At 38.1% G+C, this 22,460-nt stretch overlaps 1 protein-coding gene across 2 annotated transcripts in view; it reads right to left on the bottom strand.

Annotated features, from left to right (window-relative positions):
- The window catches only part of LOC122806681 (opioid growth factor receptor-like protein 1), a 575,270-nt gene that overhangs the window by 241,018 nt on the left and 311,792 nt on the right, over positions 1-22,460 (bottom strand). For both annotated transcript variants that reach the window (XM_044077305.1, XM_044077312.1), the window contains exon 4: positions 13,312-13,390. In XM_044077305.1, coding sequence (XP_043933240.1) covers positions 13,312-13,390 — 79 coding nt within the window. The remainder of the gene's footprint in view (positions 1-13,311; positions 13,391-22,460) is intronic.

Genomic DNA, 22,460 nt, shown 5'->3' with positions numbered 1-22,460 from the left:
AAGTAAATCTGTAGAGGTATAAATCCTATCAATTCTAGTTTGCATCCCATGCACATAAGAAAAATGAGTGAAGAACAAAGACTTATCTTCTGCTTTTATTAGTAAATCAACTAAATTATTACTACTAATCCATCTCTTTAATCTTTTAGCTGATGGTAGTATTTTAGCTTTTTTTCAGTTTACTTGACCTTCTATACTAGATAATTAAAATCCCCTGCTAAAATTAACTGCCCTTACCATGACTCTGTAGTAAGTTTAAGTGATCTTTAGGCACTCTTGCACCTACTCCAGGGATCAACTAAAAATTAGCTAGTGTATAGACTTTGTCATTATATTTAATTATATTATTACAAATGGATACATTCCTTTGGGATCATTAATAGATTCTGTGACATTAGGCATTACAGTGGATTTTCTCCAAAGTATAGCAGTTTCTCACCTTTTTTGTCAAAAGAAGCAGATAAGTGTACACATCCATACATTATGAAATGTTACCATAAATGTAGATGTTCGAGTGTATTCACTGTTGCAGTACTGACTTGTGGGAATTCCCACCATGGACGTCCTTGGCCAGCCCAAATACCAGAGTAAAAAATCTACTTCCTACAGCTGATGGACGCCCTTCCCTGTCGTCAGTATGCTTGAGTATAAAGGGAGCTAGCTGATGCCTTGACATCAGTTTTTTTCTTGTCCCTTAGAATGTATGAGCCCCCCCGTATGAATTATAAGCAAGACGGAAGTAAGGAAGTTGAATATACATGTTTCAATCTAGGCCAGTTCTCTGTAGGAAAGTTAATGCAATATTCTTGCAATAACTTTCACTGTTTTTGATAAAACATCAGAAGCAATTTTAGCCTCATGGAGCATGTGTAGGATTCATTTGGAAGCTCTAAAATAAAAAGATCACCAAAACCTCCATCCATCACATAAACTTTGGGCACAATGCCTGCAGATGCCTTTTTTAGGGTAAACACCAAACTCATTGAAACACACTTCTGTCACATCTTTTACTTCCTTAAAGACTATTATTTTTCCAGTTACTTAGCTCATTTTTGTTTGGCATTATGAAAAATATCTTCTATTTCATGCACATGCTCATCCAGATGTGGATGTTGTGGCCATCAAAGCAGGTTCTGTATAAAAGGACACTGTACGACCACAGCTTCATTAGCAACAAATTCTGCTTTACTATTGTCTTTGCTTTACTATTATAATCTGTCAGAAGACCTTTGGTTACAAAGTCTGTATCTGCTGCACTGATGATGTCTATTGCACTTGACGATGTCTATTGCACTGCACTGCCATCCCTGACCCATCTTCATACATGCTCTTTTTCCTTGAGCTTCAACTGGTGTATACAGATATACTAGCATACTGTACAAAGACGGTCATTCCATCTTGTCCAGTGACTATCCAGGACCTTCCCACAAGCACAGACTGTAAACCTTTTTTATTCAAACACCTTTATTTACTTCACACATTTCACAGCGACATGGGTACACATAGTTATAAAAAGCAAACAATAATTACATCATTGTTTTTGTTTTTATACATTATACATACATTGTTTATTTCTTAACCATTATTCAATTTAACATAACTTGGATTGCTCAAGCCTTAATTTGCTGAAAATTTACTCCTTCTCCTAATAACATTATTTTGCACATATTGTTCCCACAGATTCCATTTATTTCTAAGTAGTTTGCTCATTCTCTTTTCTAAGAATCACACCTTCAATTCTTTCATCTCCTTTACAACATTTAAATGCTTTTCATGTCTATTTTCTAGTAAGTGCATTTTGGCAGCCAAGAACAATAAACTTAGTAGGACTTTACTATGTTTAGGCAAGCTACTTTCTATATCCCATCTCAATGGCCTGTCATTTAAACCCCCACCCCTTCTTTTTGCTTGTACTCTTTTATCAACTCCTGCTGGGAAAGGTAGTTCCAACCTGAAGCCCAAACTTCTGCTTGGCCTCTTCCCACTCTATGACTTTCCTTCCCTTCCCTAGTTATTTACTCCCAACACATTTTCTCCTTTACTAGTTTCTCCACTAAATTCCATCTCCCTCTTGCCTATTTACTATGACACTACTTATAGTCATCCATATTGTATTCCTATTGATAAAAATCTTATTTTTCTACTTCTGAATTTGCTTAGCTCTCAAAATACTTTGTTACTTTGCAAGTATAGCATTTTGAATGATTGCTATTGCTCTCCTTAAGGGCCTGCATCAAAAATCCTATTCTTTTATTTCATGATCCCCCTCCCCATTTCAAACTCATTCTTTTCCACTTTGATTTGTAGTCTTCTGCTTGTGTTGTGTTTATGAGCATTAACTGTGCAACTCTAAATTATCTCTTCAAATCTGGCAATCCAAAACCATCTCGTTCTGTGAGAAGAAACAACTTACTCAGTTTAAATCTTGCCCACTTTCACTCCTCAAATTTATTATGACAAGGGAAAAGAGGTTATCCATGCCGGATTCATCTGTTCAAGCAGAAGCTATTACAGAAGAACCCTCACACACTTTAATTTTTTTCCTTCATCCTTCATTTAGTTTATCCTAATTAACTTTATTATTCAATATAACCGCAAAGAATTGTATGTCATCATTTTTATCTCATCTCCTTTTTTAACTAGTTGTTGAGCCTCATCTTCTTCTAACCTTGACATCATTAAGTCTTCCATAGACATTTCCAATTGTGCTCTTTCAAGATTTCCACAATCCTCTGCTTTATAAAAAAATTCATAACATTTCTCAAATATCAATGTCGATATAGGAAATATGGTTATTCTTCTTGTAACAGGCTCCTCAAGTTTGGCAACAAACCTTTCCACTTTATTGCCTAAGGCACTGTACTAAAAGTTTATGTGCTCTGTAGTTATCAAAAAACAGTTACTTAACTCACTCAAGCCTAGAACACCTTTTTGTATACTTCCAGTAGAAAGTAAGTACATGCCAGCAAACCTCCAGCTTTGACAATAATCCTTTACTACCACAAATTTAGTTTTGTTGCGGTTTTCCCTCTTTTATCACTATTGGAGACCATCTAACAATGAGTATTACTGCTTCACATTTTTTTTTGTCACTGATATTTATCATAAAATCAATCCTGAAATCCCTTTTTGTTAAATTCGCATGTTCACTTCTTTCCAAATATGTCTCCTGTATCACTGCTATTTCCACTCTGCATTTCTTAATATAATACCATTCAGTATGCTTCCCTTTTTTGTCTGTAAGGCCATTTACATTCCAGGATAGTAAGGAGAGAGTAGCTATTATGTTAAAAAGCTACTATTCTACATGCACACAGTTTGGCAGTCTGGTCTTTATACAGCTGTTTCTTCTCATCTTCATTTGAACCTATGCCACATTTTAAGACTTTCTGTTTTAATGAAAACTAAAAAAAAAACTAAATACATTTTAAGAACAAACCAACAACCCAAACCCTTGTTAACTTAGAACAAACAAAGAATTACTAATTATATTTTCAAAAAATGAAGTTTAATACTTCAGGCAGGAGCAACCGCCCCAGATAGGTAATGCTCGTGTATGCTGATGTCTATCTCAAGTTAAAGGTACCCTTGCTAAAGAATATGTTACAGCCTGTGCTCCCAACTTTCATCAATTGCTCTCTGTCCTTTTATTAGCTCTGTCCCCCACCCAGATTTGAAAAGCAGCTTGCATGCTTTCAGAAAACACAGATGTTTAAATTGAAGAAAAAATGGACTGGCTACCTTTAAAACAACACTGTGCACTGTTCTATTAAATACATTAATTTACTAAGGTTGTTGGGGAGGCTACTGTATTTACCTCCCACAATTTCAGGCTTTCTTTTGCTGAACTGCTTGCTACGGCACTTATAAAGCTCCCTATTTCCTAAAGTAAAGAATCTTCAGAACTTTAAAGACTGACTGCTTGCACTTCAGACAGCTCCACTCCATTTAAAAGAAGTAAGCAATAAGAAAGAAAAAACTATGCAGATGCATGAAAGAATCTTTGTAAATTTCACTCTGAATACAATGTACAGGATTCCCCTGGCCAACTGCCTTCAGCTGTAGACGTCATGTCTCTCACTGAGAACATTTTCTGCTGATGGAAAAACAGGACAGTAATATCTTTTCAGATGTAAGAAACATAGCATTTTTCATGCATTTCCACGTGTTGCCTTATTTTGCAAGCCTAAAACTGTTAACAGCTTAAGCCAAGAACACTAATCTAGACATCCACCCTTGCAAATACATGGGAAATTATCTTAATTCTACATATAATATAAATCAGTACAACCCACCCCCACCCTAGCAATTTAAATTTGTTTATGCCCAGTCTTTCTTATCTTGCTACAGTGTAAAGACTATATGTATTACAACTAAGAAAAAGCACTCATTCACCTTAATATCTGTAACATATACACCAATCATTGAAAAAAAGCACATTTAAAGTACCCCCAAGTGTACCCTATACAAAACTGTTTTACAATAATATTCAGTTCATATACCATGAAATGTTTTATACAAATACTAAGAACAAAAACTGTTTTGCTTGGTTACTTCTTTTACTCTTTTTAGTGTCCTTTAAAACATTAAGGATATAAAGAGGAGTATACGCTTTACAGTAGATGCACACGTTTAACAAAGTCAACAAAATTCAAGTCTTTCTCAGCCATCATTTCTTGCAAAGCCGTATTTCCCAAAGATGACTGATGCTAAATAATCTCCTATTTATTCAATGATTTGAATGTTGCTGGTCATCTTTCTGATCATCATCATAAGGTAACTCCTGATTTTTATAATCAACTCCTGTACTTTTTTTTTCTCAAGTCCTTTTCCTTGGAACAATGAAAAAGGTTTCACTGGCAGCATCTTTCTGTGAGCTTTATTGGCAGAAGAATGAGAATCTGAGAAGCACAGTCCCTTTATGCTTACTGGCTCGTATTTATTTGGATAAACTTTTTTTTTATTTCCTCTATCCAAAAATGCCTTACATCCTCCAGGAAAAATATTCTGAAGATTACTGGATACAGCAGCTTGAATCTCACACCTGCCTCTCAACATTCCCAGATTGCTGGTATAAACTGCATCTTTTCTGCCTGGTGCTCAGTGGATAATAATTTACCACAAACACTCTGCTGTCTCCAATTTTTAATACTTTTCCTTTATGACACAGTTTTATCAGGATTAATTTTTCTGCTAGTATGATTATATCTTTACTGAGACAGGTTGTGGCTGCTTTCTCATGGTCAGGTTTGGGGCATACACTCAAAGCACCCTTATAATTAAATTCTGCTATGGAACACCAGTCTGTCTAGTTGCTTATTTGTGCTTCCATAAAATTAATCTACTCTGTTCCTTCCAGGTTTCTCTGATACAGCAGAGAATTTCATGTTTTCTATGTGTACTCTGTTTTCTAACTACTATTTTCTGAAACTCAGTCAAGCTTTTCCTTCATTTCAACGTCTGATTTTTCCAATTTTATCAGTTTCTCCCACTATCTAGTTAAAGCTATATTTATTTTTTCCAGCCATTTGATACTTGAGTTGATATAATCCTTCAGTATTTCATTTATTTTAATTACCTCCGAGTACATGTAATTTATTTTTTCCTCCACATTAGAGGAAGCCATCTCTTACACCAAAGATGAAGCTTGAAAAGCTTTCTGCGTAAGAGCTGCATGATTCTACTCAGCCAGTGTTTTCTCTTCACCCTTTCTCATTGATTTTCAATCAGATTCTTTATATTTCTTCTTTACTGGTATCCAAGCAGTGTACTTAACTAGCCAGTAACTGAATTTTACCGGCTCCCTTTTATCAGTTTCCATTTTCAAACTGCGAGAGCTGAAATTAAGCTTCTGAGAAGTCTGTAACCATCTTGGAAGTCCTAACCGTCTCCGATTCTAAACCTAAAATGATGACAGGGTAGAGGGAGGTTGCAATGCATTTAACTTGAATGGCTCAAACAACAATGAGATGAAATACATTTCTGAGCCATTATTTACATATTTTAATTGACAATCTCATTCAGATATATATGAAGTGTACTTAGTCTTACAAGTGGCTGTAACTAATGCTCACATTTGTGTGTGTGCAGAGGCCATAGTTCTAAATGGTTTCTAACTTTGCTCTTATTTGAGGTCTGCCCCTCCTAAAATATGTGATTTTCTTTTCTTTTTTTAACACCTTTATTGAATTACTACTTGTGACACAGGCAAATTTACATTTATATAAAATTAAAACTGTATTAACAAGTTCGTGTTTACAAACATTACACTTCACATATATTGTTATATATCATATAACCTAAGCAACGTTACACAAATTATTAAATTCCTGACCCCTTTTTTAAAGGAGAAACATCTTTATTAAACCATCACAGCATAGGCAATCATACATTAAAACAAACCACAATGACATAATCCTAGCTGCAAGTATTTTACATCATAAACCATACCTTTCACACTCCCAGTTGCAAACATTATACATCACTTATAATCTACCTAATCATTTTCAAACATTACATAGCTCATTCAGTTCCTACCTTCTTTTAAACGTCATTCCTCCCATGTATGTATTGTTCCCACAATTCCTATGTTTTCCTATGTAGTTTGCTCCTATCCTTTTCTAAAGATCACAATTCCAGTTGTTTTACCTCTGTTACTATATTCACTACTTCTAGTATACTTGGTTTAGATTTTGATTTCCATTTTCTAGTAGATGTTTTTTTTTGGCAGTCACCATAATTAGACACAGCAAGGCCTTACCATGTCTAGGCAATTCAGAGTCTCAGAAACATCATCTCCCTCTTCACACCAATCTCCCCACTCAGCATCTCCAACGGTGCATCCCACAGGGAATCTTTAAAATCCACCAACTCACTGCACTCCAGGAAAATATGTTTCCAATTACCTCTTCTTCCCAGTCATACCTCAAACATTTTCTGTCCACCTGAGGAAAAATTCTCTGAAGTCTACTTGAGGTATAAAAATATCTATGTAAACATTTCCAAGCAAAAATACTAAACCTTCTAGCTTTTGTTGCATATTTGGGAGACATGCATATATCCTCCCATTGTTAGTTTGTGAATTGCTTACCTAATCTCTTTTCCCAATCCTTTCTAACCTCCTGTGATTGATTCTTATAGCTATCATGCAATAATTTATATGCTCTAGTTATTCCTTTTTTAATGGCAGCTTTTGGTAGTGGTTAACGTTGTCACTTCACAGCAAGAGATTCTCCAGTTCGATTCGTGGCTGGGGTGCATTCTGTGCAGATTTTGCATGTCCTCCCTGCATTCTCATGGGTTTCCTCTGGGTGTTCTAGCTTCCTACCACATTCCGACATGCATCTGGAGCTTTTCTCCATGGGCCTCTGCTGAAAATGGGCTCTGTCCCAGTCAGAATTTCTCAGTAAACAAATGTTAAATAAAAAATAAGTGCTGGTCTTTTGTTTAGAGACCCCCTATTTCTTTCTCTTTGCCTATACTCCGATATCAGTCCATGACAGGGAAGGCAATCTTTAGCCTGCAGTCCAAATACATTCTTGACGTCTTCCTATTCAATCATCTTTCCCTCTCCAGTTATTTGTTCCCAATACCTTGGCTCCTTTGCTGGTCTTCTCCAATAAATTCCAGCCACCTCTTGCCTACTGTCTGTATCCCTAATTGCAGTCATCCCTATCAGCAGAATCTCCTTCCTCCATTCCCGTGTTGACTTAGATCTTAGGATACTTTCTGCTACTTTATAATTACCATATTCTGTAGGATTACTGTTATTCCCCTTAAAGGCCTGCATGCAAAATCCCAGTCTGTTCTTGTTTATTGGGCTTTCCCCGTTTCATCATCCCTTTCCACTGTGAATCACAGTTTTCTGTCTGTGACATGTACAGGAGCCTTAACTGTGTAGCTCTGAAATACCCATTCAAATAGGGCAATCCCAATCTGCAGTGTTCTACTGGAAGAATCCGTTTATCCCACTTGACTGTTGCCATGTTCCCCTTCCAGATAAAGTCCTTCAGCTCTTTACCAACTGCTATCCACAACACAAAACATATTATATTCATGCAAAACTTATTATAACATCACCTTTTTAAGTATATACAAGCACTATTTAAAATCTGTTTTTGATTTGGTGTTTTTGTCTCTTATTCTTGAGTTAAGAGGTTGAGAGGCATGTATGATACAATGGGTTTGCACTGTATAGTTCTCATAGCTGTGAACCTAAATGCACTTCTAGTCAATTATTTATGAACTGGTTCATTCACTTGATTGCAAACATCTCAGGTGTACATTCATACAAGGTACTGTAACTGAAAGATGTATTTGTGTGTCAATACTTGGTTCCTACATCCCAGAAAAGTTAAGGTGTAAAGGAAGGAATCAATTATAGTAAACAGGATCATCATCATCACATGAGCCTCGTTCTTTGAATACATTCCTTGGTTTTCTTGTTTTGTTAATTACTGATATTGCATTTATTATTTAGGAGTGAATAAACTGGAAAACACGAGGTCCAGGAGTTTAATGTTAAAACATTAACCCAGACTTTAGGGTTCGAGTCCCTCAGCCTTCGTCTGTCTATTATGCAACTCTGACTGAGTAGCTTCACCAGACAATGCACCTGGGTGGTTCCTTAAATGCGGTATTTGTATCTTGCAGGATGTACATGCTGTCAGCAAATGTGTTATATATGGGTGAAGATTCCAGAAATCTTGCTATCGGTGTAAGGATTTGATTTCAAAAAGCTTGCTCTCAGTGAAAGTGACTTACTCCAGTGTAGGGAGTATCTATAATGCAGGATTACACTGAAGTAAGTCACTTTACTGAAAGCAAGTCTTCTTTGAATCCTTGCAACCTTCACATGGCTACTAATTATGAATCTCAGTATGCCTCTTGCAGTTTAAGGGCCTGCCAAATACACTATCGATAAAACTGAGTTTCAAAGAAAGAGAAGTTTATAATTGCTCATAACTGTTTTTAATATGCAGATTTTTTTGTACTGTTTAGTAAATTGCTATCAGTATTTTTGATATAAAAATTGAAATAAACATTTTACATTAAATCTAACACTCTGTGATCACTGTAAAAATAAAACAGTTTCCACACTGATAGGTTTAAACAGTATTTATGGTAACTGAGGAGAGACAGACATGTAATGGGATACACCCAGTCCAATACCCTGCCTAAGGCCTCATTCGACTATGATTAGTCTCTGCTCAAGAATGAGGGAAGACAGGGTCAGTAGAATGACAAGCAAAATGGTGCTTGAGAAAAGTGCTCCAGGCACTGAACCAGACTAAAATGAGGAAGTGAGAGAAGTAACACAGGATGATGCCCTCAGCCTATGTTCCCATCCTCCCCTACAAATGAGTATTAAGTAGTGACAGACAGGATGACAGCACAGATACACATAGAAGTGTGGGTCTATCATATGGCAGATAGGCTTACTATCAGCAGCACAGTGAGGAGCACAAATATAGTTGCCCCTCTTCCATGTTTAAAAAGGTGGTCTGATCATCTCTGAGGTGCCTTCCCCAGGCACCTCCCACACAAGCACAACCAACTTGTAAGAGGCTCCAGAGCAGATCCCAGAAAATCTGGATGGATTAGGAATCTTAGAGGATAAGCAGCAAACTGTTGCTATAGACAGGGAAATTTGGTCTGCCGTGTTCTGCTCATCATTACCACAACTTTCATCACAACAGAAGGCACAGAAAACGATGATGAAAAAATAGGCCACACACACCCCTACACATTTAAAATTACACAGTCCAAAAATATTTAAAAAAAAATAAGTCTAGTGGCACACTGGCCCTGTTACAATAAGAAAGCTTGTTACAAATACCAAATATGCCTCCTTCCACCTCAGTCCTGTAAATGTATTTTCAAGATAAAATAATCCACAGTAAAGTAGATAAAAAGTGCTCCACTCTGACCATTTCTAAAGTAGATATAAATATGAGCTCAAACAGTTGCAGCCTTATAAAAATTACAACATGGATTTCTACACATAAAAGAAATAATGCCAGTTTTCTTGGGAAAAGGCAGAAAGTAGCCCAAGTTTATCTTTCAGAATACACTGACAAAAGTATTTTTTACAGTATTAACAAATGTGCAGAAAAAAAATCTGTTGTGGGAATGGCCTGGGGAAAACAGTATACCCAAGTCAGGAAGTTCTAACAAGCTTCATTTAACAATCCAGGATTTGATTGTTGATGATGAGAGAAATATCAACACCATGCTTGAGGCTGAGAGTACCAACCCCATCTGCCCGAGACCGAAACCCATCAAAATTAACACTGAAGAGATCAGCCCAAACGCAATCTCAACAGCCTGATCCCCAATAACAGGACCGATGAACTCACTAATCCTAAGCCAAATGCTGACACTCTTAACTCTGAGGGCTCAAAGGCCAACTCAGCCATGACTGGCAAAGACCTCTGAATGTGTGTCTCAGATATCTGGGCCAAGGTACCGATAGCACTGGTCTCTCAGCCATTCCTTATCAGTGGTACTGTTGAGGAAGAAGGCAAGGACCCAGACTTTATGGCCCCACCACAACCAATATCAACACATTTGTTTATACTGTCACCTGAAGTTTTAAAGACTGGTCTCATCAAAACCAGCACCAAAAAAGGGTCTTGTGAGGCCTCTGTCACCTGCTTGTATTCATCCATTTTATGTCCACTGTTGAGACTGATTAACAGAAAGAGACAAAGACCTTTGGAAGGATCACCAACTTTGTTTCCTCTTCCCCCTCAGGTAGTGGGTTGCATAGAGGCAATACCTCGCCTTCCTTTCCTGACTTTTCATCCCAGTTCTCCTCAACAGATCCTGTTAATACTTTAAGGCTAGAAAATGTACAGTTCTAGGAACTACCAAAGCAAAAGCAGCAAAACTGTAAAGAAAACACCAAAAAACAGTGACCAACAAGTTAGGGAAATGCTCTTAGAAAACAGCGCTTAACTTTAGAATTGAATACCACAAACTTAGAAACTAGAAGAGCAAAAACAAAATGTTAATTAGCAATAACAAAAAAATATCAAGGGCTTTGACGGATGACAAATAAGAAACTTGCCTAAAAGGCAACATTAGGAAGCTCTGATCACATCTGTTGACCAAAGGAAGAAATGGACACTAACAATCTGACAATAAATGAAAGACAAAATATGAAACTTTTTTTTTACAGAAATTATGAAACTTTTTTTACACAAATACAACATTTGTACAGTAACGTAGCCATGGGTTATTTTCAATGAACCAGGTTTCTTGAGTGAGAAGTGAGACAGAGATCTAGAGAGGACGCTGGTTTGCAGAGCATTATGTATGAAGGGGAGGGGCTAGATCCCTAAGAATATTACAGATGACAAGCTGAATGAAGGTGGGCCTGTCCAGTCCTGTTGGATGCCAAAGACATATTTCTTCATAGCAGACTGAGTCTAAGTGTTAACAGGGAAATAAAGGCTGCAAACAAAGGAAAAGAAGACTGTAAGATCTAGAGGAGGAGCTCCACTGAAACTGTTTAAAACAAATAACTCTAGATAAGGAAATGCAGATTGTCTAACAGTCTAGTATAAACTGGCTTTGTCTGGTGATAAGGTTGCAGCTTTAAAACTACTTTACATATTGTACTAACCGGTTATAGATTTTACATGTAACAATTTGTTACTTTCCTGGGCATGAGAAACATGCTTTCAAAAAAGTTATTAGCATGTTCAGGTAAAACTATTAGTATCACAAGAAAAAAAAAACATATATTCTGAATGGACAAGCAGTGCGCTCTAGACTCCAGTGTCACTCTACAGACTTCACAGGTGGAATTCTGAAAGTGCCTTTCCTTGTAATCCTGCATTACTAGTAAGTTTCCTCAGTATGTATGTGATTAAGTCTCAGTTTTTATGTTACATCACAAAGACAAAGTGGAAAAAAAATTTATTAGTTTACTGAATAAACTCTACCTTCACTACTTACAGTTGGTTTGTTTGTGTCTTTCGGCTTTTCACGTTCAGGGGTCGCCACAGCGGAACTCCGGTCCGCTAATGATTGGCAGTAGAGTTTTACGTGCTGGCTTGCCGGGCCTAACGCACAACCTTCAACAAAGGAATGCCCATTCACGCATGTCGCCACACAGAAGACGCTCTAACTGAGAATCGAACGGGCAATGTCTAACTGTGAGGCGACAACGCTACCGCAGCACCACCACCGCAGTCTAGTACATTCTTAATAAAATAAAGTGTTATAATACTGTGTCTGAAAAGATAATGAATGCCCAATAATAATCACATGGGGTGGGGTAAAATGTATATGCATTGCAAGTGTTACTGTTTTTTTTAAATGGAAATGTAAAAATAAGGCAAAGCAAGTGGAAATACTGAAACTAGGAGGCAAATAACTATAACAAAAGTAACAGGAAATGTAGAAGCATTTTCAAAAAAAATATAAAATAAGGGATTTAACAATAGCAGGCTTATTCTGTGACAATTGTTACAGAACTGGTGAAGGAAAGAGATGGACAAAAATGCAGAAAAATATAAAATAAGGGATTTAACAATAGCAGGCTTATTCTGTGACAATTGTTACAGAACTGGTGAAGGAAAGAGATGGACAAAAATGCAGAAAAGTACTACAGAACCTAAATAGCAGGCTGCTTTTCAATGGTGAGGGGAACAGAAATGAAATGAGGGAAAATCGGGTTCTGTTTTATATCAACAGCTGTCAGCATCAGTCAACAGAAAAGCTAGACAACACTGTTTCTTAAGCAGGTTTTCTTTCTTCTCAAAACTTCAAACCTTGAACTGTTTAATGCAACGAAAAAAATAACACCCCAAAACAAAGGTATGAAGAAGTATGACACAAGTAAGATAATGTTGAAGGCACATAAGAAGGGATTTTCTGAATAAAGTAACACTGACTTAACACTTGAATAATAATGATCTGGGATAACTGTGCCTTTCTAAATCTTGCATTATTAAAGCATAGCATTATGTCATCTATCACCATGGTTCAAAGGAAATACAGAAAACAATATAATGCAATGAAAATGAGGAAGGATAAGAACTGACCAGTCAGTGAACTCATTCAAATAACTTGGTTGCATACAACAGTTTTTATGCCATTAAACACACAGACAAGACTTAGTCCTACGGCTCTTGTTTTAGTGATGGCATTAAAGCAACACATCTTTTCTTCTCATTATTTATTTTTTATGTAAGGTTATTGTACACGGGGCAGCAAGTTATGCAATCAAAATAGTATTTACTGAAAACATGACACAAATAGCCAGCTGCTTATGTTTTAAAATACAACAGAATAACCAACCACTGTATGTAGGTATGGTTTTGCTCCAACTTCTCATAGTCTCCTTTCCACCGACTTAGGATGTCTTCTATATAAACACCTGCACACAGAAAAAGAAAACTTACTTTAAGTTCATTTTAATTCTGTAGAGTTGCTCAAGAATACAAATATTACAAAAATTACTGTAATTATAAGGAACAACACAGACTAAGTAAATGGATAAACACTAAGTAACAACTTATTGAGTAGTGGTATGCTGAAAGTCTGAAACTGCTGAATGCAAAATCCAGAAATGTCAAAATGATGAAACTTTACAAAATACCTGCTAATAGCCTATACATGTGGTACATAAGTATACTATGTGAATACACAGTTAACAAAGAGTATCACTTACCTATTAGTTTGTATCTTTCGGCTTTTCCCGGTTAGGGGTCGCCACAGCGGAACTCCGGTCCGCTAATGATTGGCAGTTGATTTTTACGTACCGGCTTGCCAGGCCTGACGCACAACCTTCAACGAAGGTACGCCCATTCACGCATGTCTCCACGCAGAAGATGCTCTAGCTGAGAATCGAACTGGACAGCGTCTTACTGTGAGGCGACAACGCTACCGCAGCACCACCACCGCAGGTCTTATCACTTACTATTAGTGAAACTTGTAAAAGAATGACAGAATGGATCCTTGGGGGGGGGCGCCCGCAGGCAAGTGCAAGGGGGTGCACTTGCACCCCTCTGGAACCGGCTGGCCAAGAAATTAATTTAAATAAAAAAAGTTTTTTTTTTTAAAGGGCGTTCCTCTTTAAGAACGCCCTTTGCATCCCGTCCAGTCGCAGAGACGCAACAGGTGTTTGCGACCTGTTTTCGTCTTCTGTCTGTGCGCGACTGATGGTTTACGTCCTTTTCTTTCTTGCCTACTGGAGATTTGAATTCAAGAGGACATTCGGACTGTGCAGATGAATGTAGAAGTGAAAGGTAGGTGTGTGCGTGTCGTGTGTGTATGTGTGACAGAGGGAGAGACTCCGGTATAATTCTCAACTACCTAGAATTTTTATTTTTGCCTCACATTACATTTCTGTATTTTTTTGTTTGTATACCCAGGCTGTACGCCTGAAATTGATCAATATTAATCAGTGCTCACCCATATACCCATATCTATCCCCAGTAGCCAGTTTGTATCAATAGGACAAGAAATTTTTAGTATTAAAAGAATCAAAGAAAATGCTGTTGATGGGTACCAAAGGTTCAGAATGTCATTTTGGAACTGAAGGTTTGGAGCAAATAGCAAGCAAACCACTGAACTATATTCTTCAGTAAGTTCATAAAGCGTTCAATGGGGCTTGTTTGGTAAATGCACTCAGTATCGGTGAACAGTAACTAGAAAGCTCTTGAAAACGCACTTTTAGGGAAGTAGGTGCAAAGTCACAATGATGGGCATTTCAAAGTAAAAATCAACATGGCAAGTTAGTTCATCATCCTGTCCTGACCCTCTGCTGATTTTGTTAGTGCAGACTGCAGAGGGTAAAAACCAAGGCTGCAGTACTTGCATACTCTTTGTGGTGCGTGCAGCACTACCCAGGTAAACAAATATAAATAAATAAATGAATACATTTAGTCTGATCCTCTTAAAATTTGTGGCTGTCTAATAAATCATTTACAGTGAAGTGACTAAAATAAATGACATACATTTGAGAATCAGACTTCATATCCTGCAGAAAATGCTTGCTAATGCAAAACCCATCATTTTATTTACTTTCCAAGTTTGTCCTGCCATTATTTTTACATTGTTCAGAATGCATTGTAGTAGGAAGTTGAGAGGTATGGTGTGGATTCATACCTCTGAACTGCCCCTGATTTTGCCTCATATTTTGTCCCTTGTCCCTCGTTAAAAACATGTAATTTTCTGGTAAATTACTGGATTGCCAAGGGGTGGATTCACATGTCCCAAGATGGCAGAAGCTTTCTGCCTAAAAGTTGAAGGCTTTCAGTCAATCAATCATGCTAGACATTAATACTTTCATCATTCTTGTTTAGTTTTACATGTTGGTGCAAAACCAGTTCAATTAACTTTAAAGTGAATTACAGCAATTTTATTGTTTAGCATAATACAGATGCTTTCACTGTGAACAGACTCCCTGAACTGCGTTGGCCAAATAAATCCTGCTGTAAAACACTTTAAGTGTTTTTGTAGGGTTGGGGGGCAAGTGTTCTTGCATACCTGATGTGAGGGTCAAGCCCCCATGCTTATATACACTAACTCCACAGTCACACCAACTTGAAGACGGGGGGGAAATTCGGCCCAAATGAGATTTGCTTCAGGCACAACTCACTGCTAGTGATTTCCTATGGAGGAACTTCAATCTCTGGAGAATTCACCCTCAGGCAATTGAATCTCAAATGTCCAGTCTTCGTTCATCAGTAGGGTAACAAATACTGATATTTATTTTTCAGCTCAAAATTCTTCTGTGTTCCCACCAAACTAATCTCTCCCAAAACTAGCAATTTTCAGAGAAAAGGTGTTGGATTTTACTGAATAAAGAATGGCAATAATTAGAGTTATAGACGTCTTTTACTTCAGTAAATGCATGTTCACGCACATTTTTGTACTTATATTCTGTCATCTCTTCAAATTAATAGAACTAATATTTTTTTTTGAAAAGTGTTCCTGATTATTTCTGTATTAGTCCCTTATTCTAGAGGTGGGAGGTTGATAGTTATGGATTTCAGACTTTATATATTTTAGCAACTTTTTAAATTTATAAAAGCTATATTTAAAATCTGTCCCTGATTTTGTCTTTGTCTAGAATTATTGGGCTAAGTCAAGCTCAGGACCAGGTTGAGGAGAGTGGTGTGTGTTTGTGTGCATGTTTGTGTGTGCGTGTTTGTGTGTGTGTGTTTGAGAGAGAGAGAGAGATAGGTACAAAGAAAAAGAGATTGAGTGAGTTTATATTAATGCAAAACTGTTATAGTTTTGTAAGTGTATTATAGAACAGCCCTGGTTTTGTCTCGTGTCTTTGTCATGTCCATCATAATATGCATTATTTTCTGGTAAATCGCTGGGGATTACAATAAGTCAGTAATGCCAGATATCAAAGATTCAGACTTGTTCTGCACATTAATGCAAAAGCTTTTTAAGTGAATCGTGTTCATGAAAGAATGAGTGGGTGGTAATTGCAGAACTTCACTGGTTTTGCCACATAGTTTTGTCATGTGTGTGTGACTTTAAGTGTTTAAAAGGTGTGTGTGTGTGTGTATATGTGTGTGTGTATGTGTGTGTGTGTGTGTGTGTAAGAAATAGGTAGGTAGGACTCTGAGTCTGTGGATGTAAGAAGTAGGTAGAAGTGTGTATGAGTGTACGTAAGAAATAGGTAGGTAAAAGCAGGTGTGTGAATGTGTGTTTTAAGTGTGTAGAGTATCTGTGCTTAGTCATTGATTAGTATTACACACAGATATAAGTACACATAACTAACTTGGTATTAATTAATGCCTTGGTAAATTTGCGAAATCATTGGTTAGGCTGCAAATCATCTGCTGGATCAGCAGCCTGTTATGAACCTTTAACCTATGATCTCATATGTACACAAAACAAATGTAACTGCAGCTTCCTTATATACGATAGCCAGACTTCATGGAACAGAGTGATGGAGCCCTGATTGTGATCCAGATGTCCTGAACTTTAGTGCCTCTGACACAAGAGGAGGAAATATGGGGTGTGAGAAAAAGTTGCTTGTTTCAACTCGCCTGTTACTGGAGGCAGGATTGGGGTAGGGCATGTGTCTGGGCACACTTCCCAATATCTAACATTCCTACACTTAGTACGCAGAGCAGGTAAAGCTCCATGTGGTGCAAAGAATTATGATCAGATTTCTCTGATGTTAACTGTACAGTTATGAGTTCTTGAAATGAATGTTATGATTCACCTCATTAGCTTCTCTGTTCCATTCTAGAGGTGAATTTCCTGACATCTGGTTCTTGAACATGTAACAGTTTGTTTATGATTAGAGATTTGATTATAATTATTCATGTTTTCTTAATCATGTCCTGAAATTTTTAATCTGGTGTAAAGAGGTCCATCTTCATCAAGCAATATGAGTGAAATCGCATTTCCGGTCAGCTCAGCATCGAAACCTTTTCCAGGGTATTACTCCATCCTCTTTGCCCAAAATGGCTTGCCATCTCGCTTCCTGTCCAGGCCTCCTGCTGCTCATCATGTTTCCATTGGAGATGGATGCTTTCAGGCAACTTTGCTTTAAAGTTAACTACTTTGTGTAAAACATTGCTGAATTTTGCAATTATCACATCCTTTTTTGATTGGAATTACTATTTTTGCAGCTTTCCAATCTACAAATCAGGTCAGGTCCATCTGATTTCTTTTTTGCACGGTATTGCTTTCTCTCCCTTTGGCCTTTGCATTCTACACAATATGTTTTTTACTTTCTATTAAACTGTTAGTTCATACGTTTAATCTGTCATTTAATTAGATGTTAATATTTTCTAATACTGAAGCTCTCTAGATCAATTGCTGTCTCTTGTAGATTTTGGGTAGTTTGTTACATTTATTCCTTGGCTCTTGTCTGTACTTTCTAAAAATATTTTGACTGTGGATAGTCATGCATTTAGAAAGTGTATTTAATGTGGCCACAAAAAATGTCCAGAACAGACACACTCTTTTTGCTATCTGGCTAAGTGAGGAGCACTTTGAATAGAAATGTGGCATTTGTGCTTCTTTCTATCCCCAGATTACAAAGGACTGAAATAACCTTCTTTTGAAAAGTCTTAAGGGTAGTTGTGCATCCACTCCTGAAGGGATTTGATCTTGAGAACAGTCTTGGGTTGACACTATTGGACTCAAGGACAGAGCTTACGCTTTTGGATTTTTCTAACCACAAAGATAAAGAAATAATAGACAGAAAACACAGGTGAAAACTATACTTCTAAAGAAATAGAAGTAATAGACAGAAAACACAGGTGAAAACTATACTTCTAAAGAGTTTTTTTTTCAATCAGGCACTAAATAATCCAAGGTGGAAGAATTTTCTAAATTTTCTGTAACAACTCCTTTTTGGGGGGAGTTACCAGGATGCCTGTAATATTATTAGAGAACTAGGCATAGCTCCTCGTGGTCCCCTGCAGAGTTCCTAAGCCAGCAGAGAGCAGAAAAAGCAACTTTCTTGATCATAAGTATTTTTTAAACTTTTTAGTTTGCATTTTTCGATCTTTTGAGCTTTTCGACTACTGTTTGTGCCTATATTACTGTTTTATTACCTTATTTTCCTGTTTTTGTGAGCTTATATTGTTGATTGCACTTGTGGGCTAAAGTATTGCTTAAAAGTAACAAACAGGCTAATACACTCAAGTGTACCAGCCTTTGATAGCAATTTAGTCGAAAACAAAGCATTTACTGCATTTTTTCTGTCTGTTTGCAAAAAAAAAAACAAAAAAAAAAATATTTCTCCTTTCCTAAACTTTCCTAGCTAGTTGTTCCAGTGATCAGATTTTGCTGATCCCTGGGCTTTGTATTTGGTTTCTGTGTTCCTCCATTTTCTTGTGTGGCCAGAGGTAGTTTCTTTACTCACCAGTGGGAGTGGGGAGTACTGAGCTGCTTGTTTGTCCTCAGAGGAGTGGTTAGAAGCAGCAACTAGTAATTTGTCGGCCATTTTGGGTAATTTCCTGTTTTTTCCAGCCCCCTGCTATAAAGCACGCTTTGGCAGGCTTTTCTGGCATTAGAGAACTAGGCATAGCTCCTCGTGGTCCCCTGCAGAGTTCCTAAGCCAGCAGAGAGCAGAAAATGCAACTTTCTTGATCATAAGTATTTTTTAAACTTTTTAGTTTGCATTTTTCGATCTTTTGAGCTTTTCGACTACTGTTTGTGCCTATATTACTGTTTTATTACCTTATTTTCCTGTTTTTGTGAGCTTATATTGTTGATTGCACTTGTGGGCTAAAGTATTGCTTAACAGTAACAATCAGGCTAATACACTTAAGTGTACCAGCCTTTGATAGCAATTTAGTCGAAAACAAAGCATTTACTGCATTTTTTTTGTCTGTTTGCAAAAATAACAAAAAAAACAAAAAAATATTCTCCTTTCCTAAACTTTCCTAGCTAGTTGTTCCAGTGATCAGATTTTGCTGATCCCTGGGCTTTGTATTTGGTTTCTGTGTTCCTCCATTTTCTTGTGTGGCCAGAGGTAGTTTCTTTACTCACCAGTGGGAGTGGGAGTACTGAGCTGCTTGTTTGTACTCAGAGGAGTGGTTAGAAGCAGCAACTAGTAATTTGTCGGCCATTTTGGGTCATTTCCTGTTTTTTTCAATCCCCTGCTATAAAGCACGCTTTGGCAGGCTTTTCTGGCATTAGAGAACTAGGCATAGCTCCTCGTGGTCCCCTGCAGAGTTCCTAAGCCAGCAGAGAGCAGAAAGAGCAACTTTCTTGATCATAAGTATTTTTTAAACTTTTACTTTGCATTTTTCGATCTTTTGAGCTTTTCGACTACTGTTTGTGCCTATATTACTGTTTTATTACCTTATTTTCCTGTTTTTGTGAGCTTATATTGTTGATTGCACTTGTGGGCTAAAGTATTGCTTAAACGTAACAAACAGGCTAATACACTCAAGTGTACCAGCCTTTGATAGCAATTTAGTCGAAAACAAAGCATTTACTGCATTTTTTTCTGTCTGTTTGCAAAAAACAAAAACCCCAAAAATATTTCTCCTTTCCTAAACTTTCCTAGCTAGTTGTTCCGGTGATCAGATTTTGCTGATCCCTGGGCTTTGTATTTGGTTTCTGTGTTCCTCCATTTTCTTGTGTGGCCAGAGGTAGTTTCTTTACTCACCAGTGGGAGTGGGGAGTACTGAGCTGCTTGTTTGTCCTCAGAGGAGTGGTTAGAAGCAGCAACTAGTAATTTGTCGGCCATTTTGGGTCATTTCCTGTTTTTTCCAGCCCCCTGCTATAAAGCACGCGTTAGCGCGATTTAGCGCGGAACTGCTACCGTTGCACACTAGGGCAGCGCCGGTTAATCAGATTTAAACTATTAGGGCTACCTAAAGTCCACTCTTCAAATTTTCCCTTAAAACTACCTTCCTCAAAGTATACGACTGTTCTATTTAGTGTATCCTACAACTATAAATTATCTCTACTTGACTCCCAAGTTGACTATTCTCTATCTGTATAGCGAAGCACTTGCTCCTACAGTACTTATTACCTCAATACAGCACTCTTGTTATAGAAAGTACCCCAAAAAAGCAAACCCCATTTCTCGGTCACCCACATCCCCCAGAACCTTTTCTTAAGTTTTTCTGTCAATTCCTTCTAGCATGTCGAGGGATCAGTTGCTAATGTTCTCTCCTGCTCAGCTGGTGAACCTGGGAATATTGAGGCAATGTTACAATTGCCTCATGTACACAGACAACCCTCTCCTCCTCCCACAAAACACAAATACATGCGAGAGATGCAACTATACGGCCAAACTGGAGGCTGAGCTCTCTCAACATAGGACTGGCATGACCAGACAGGAGGAGAAGGTAACCACACACACTATAGACCCAGTCTCACATAATACCATCACAACCTCAAATCATACACATAAACACACAAAGACATACTCGGAGGCTCTGATCAAAAATCTACCAAAACAGCAGAGGCCAACAAAGCAGACACCCAAACAACTACCACCTCAGAACACAACACCTGCAACACATAGACCACACAGTCAGAGTGTCAAGCAGTCACAGCCCTTAAGGCCAAACACAATGACAGACACACTAGTCATTGGTGACTCCATAGTCAGACACACTGACGTCCGCCACCAGACTGAGTAAGGAGAAGGTCACAGTAAGCTGCCTGTCGGGTGCTAGAATCCGCCACATAACGCATGCACTCAGGTCTCTCAACAGCAGGTACAAGTACGACTCAATCATTGTCCACGCTGGTGTTAACAACCTGAGACGTATCTCCTTGGACTACATGAAAAGAGACATAGAGGAGCTCTCTGATTATGTAGCCCAAGCAGGTATGACCCTGACCTTGAGCAGTATCCTACATTCACCAAGAATGATGCCACAATACAGAGATAAGATGATCAGCTTTAACAATTGGCTTAAACTCTGGTGTCATTCAAAGGGGATCCAATGTCTGTCTGCCTGGGATGACATGCTGGACAAGCCACACTGCTTCGCAAGGGACGACTTGCACTTGTCACCCCTGGGATTCCGGATTTTGGCAAAGGCTCTTGCCACCCCCATAGTGCCTTTTTTAGGCAAGGCTCAAATTTTAAACCTACCACCCTAGAACAAAACAAAGAAAAAAAACTAAGGGTAATGCTGCTCAATGCCAGAAGTCTCAACCTCAAGATGCACGCACTCGAGGCCCTTCTCAGTATGGAGAACATCGATGTCTGTGCTGTGACAGAAACCTGGTTCAAGGCTCCTGAGAGCACCCCAGCACTATCAGGTTTTACCTCATATCATGCGTTCCGGCCCCAAAACCCGGACAATACCAAGAAAGGAGGAGGGGTATCCATATTCATCAAGGACACCCACACCTCAAGATTGGTGGCATCGCACAATGCATCGGAAACCATCCAGGTGCAATTAACCATAGGCAAGATTGCTCTGCAATTTGTAGCATGTTACAGGCCACCCTCGCAAACTCAGGAACCTCATATGGCCTTCCTGAAAACACTGGAAGGGATAAATGTATCTCTGAACACCATCATACTAGGTGACTTCAACTACCCTAATATAGACTGGGAACACTACTCAAGCCCAAACACTCTAGCCCAAAAGTTCCTGGAATTCATAAACTCAAATGCCATGGAACAACTAGTCACCATCCCCACAAGAGGAGAAAACATACTTGATCTCATCATCACGAACATGGGAGCACAATGTTCAACGCCGGAAGTATACCCCTCACTGGTGAGATCTGATCACAAACTAATCTCGCTGGAGGTCCTCATCCCGCCCCACCCGAAATGAAAAAGACCACAGTAAAGAACTTCTCGGAAGCCGACTTCACACTTCTAAAGACTAGTGTGGTCTCCTTTAAGGCCCCTGAGCTGGCGGTTAACATTACTCAAACCGCTGAATCACTTACAAATGCCTTCTACCAGCACCTGCAAGGCTGCATGGATCAGGCAATCCCAAGCAAAACAAAGACTCTTTGTACCAAAGGCAAGC

The sequence above is a fragment of the Protopterus annectens genome, chromosome 1.part1, assembly GCF_019279795.1.
Source record: "Protopterus annectens isolate FY-2018-M chromosome 1.part1, PAN1.0, whole genome shotgun sequence".
Classification (NCBI taxonomy): domain Eukaryota; kingdom Metazoa; phylum Chordata; order Ceratodontiformes; family Protopteridae; genus Protopterus; species Protopterus annectens.
The sequence above is the reverse complement of the archived record's forward strand: the minus strand, read 5'-3'. Positions and strand labels throughout refer to the sequence as shown.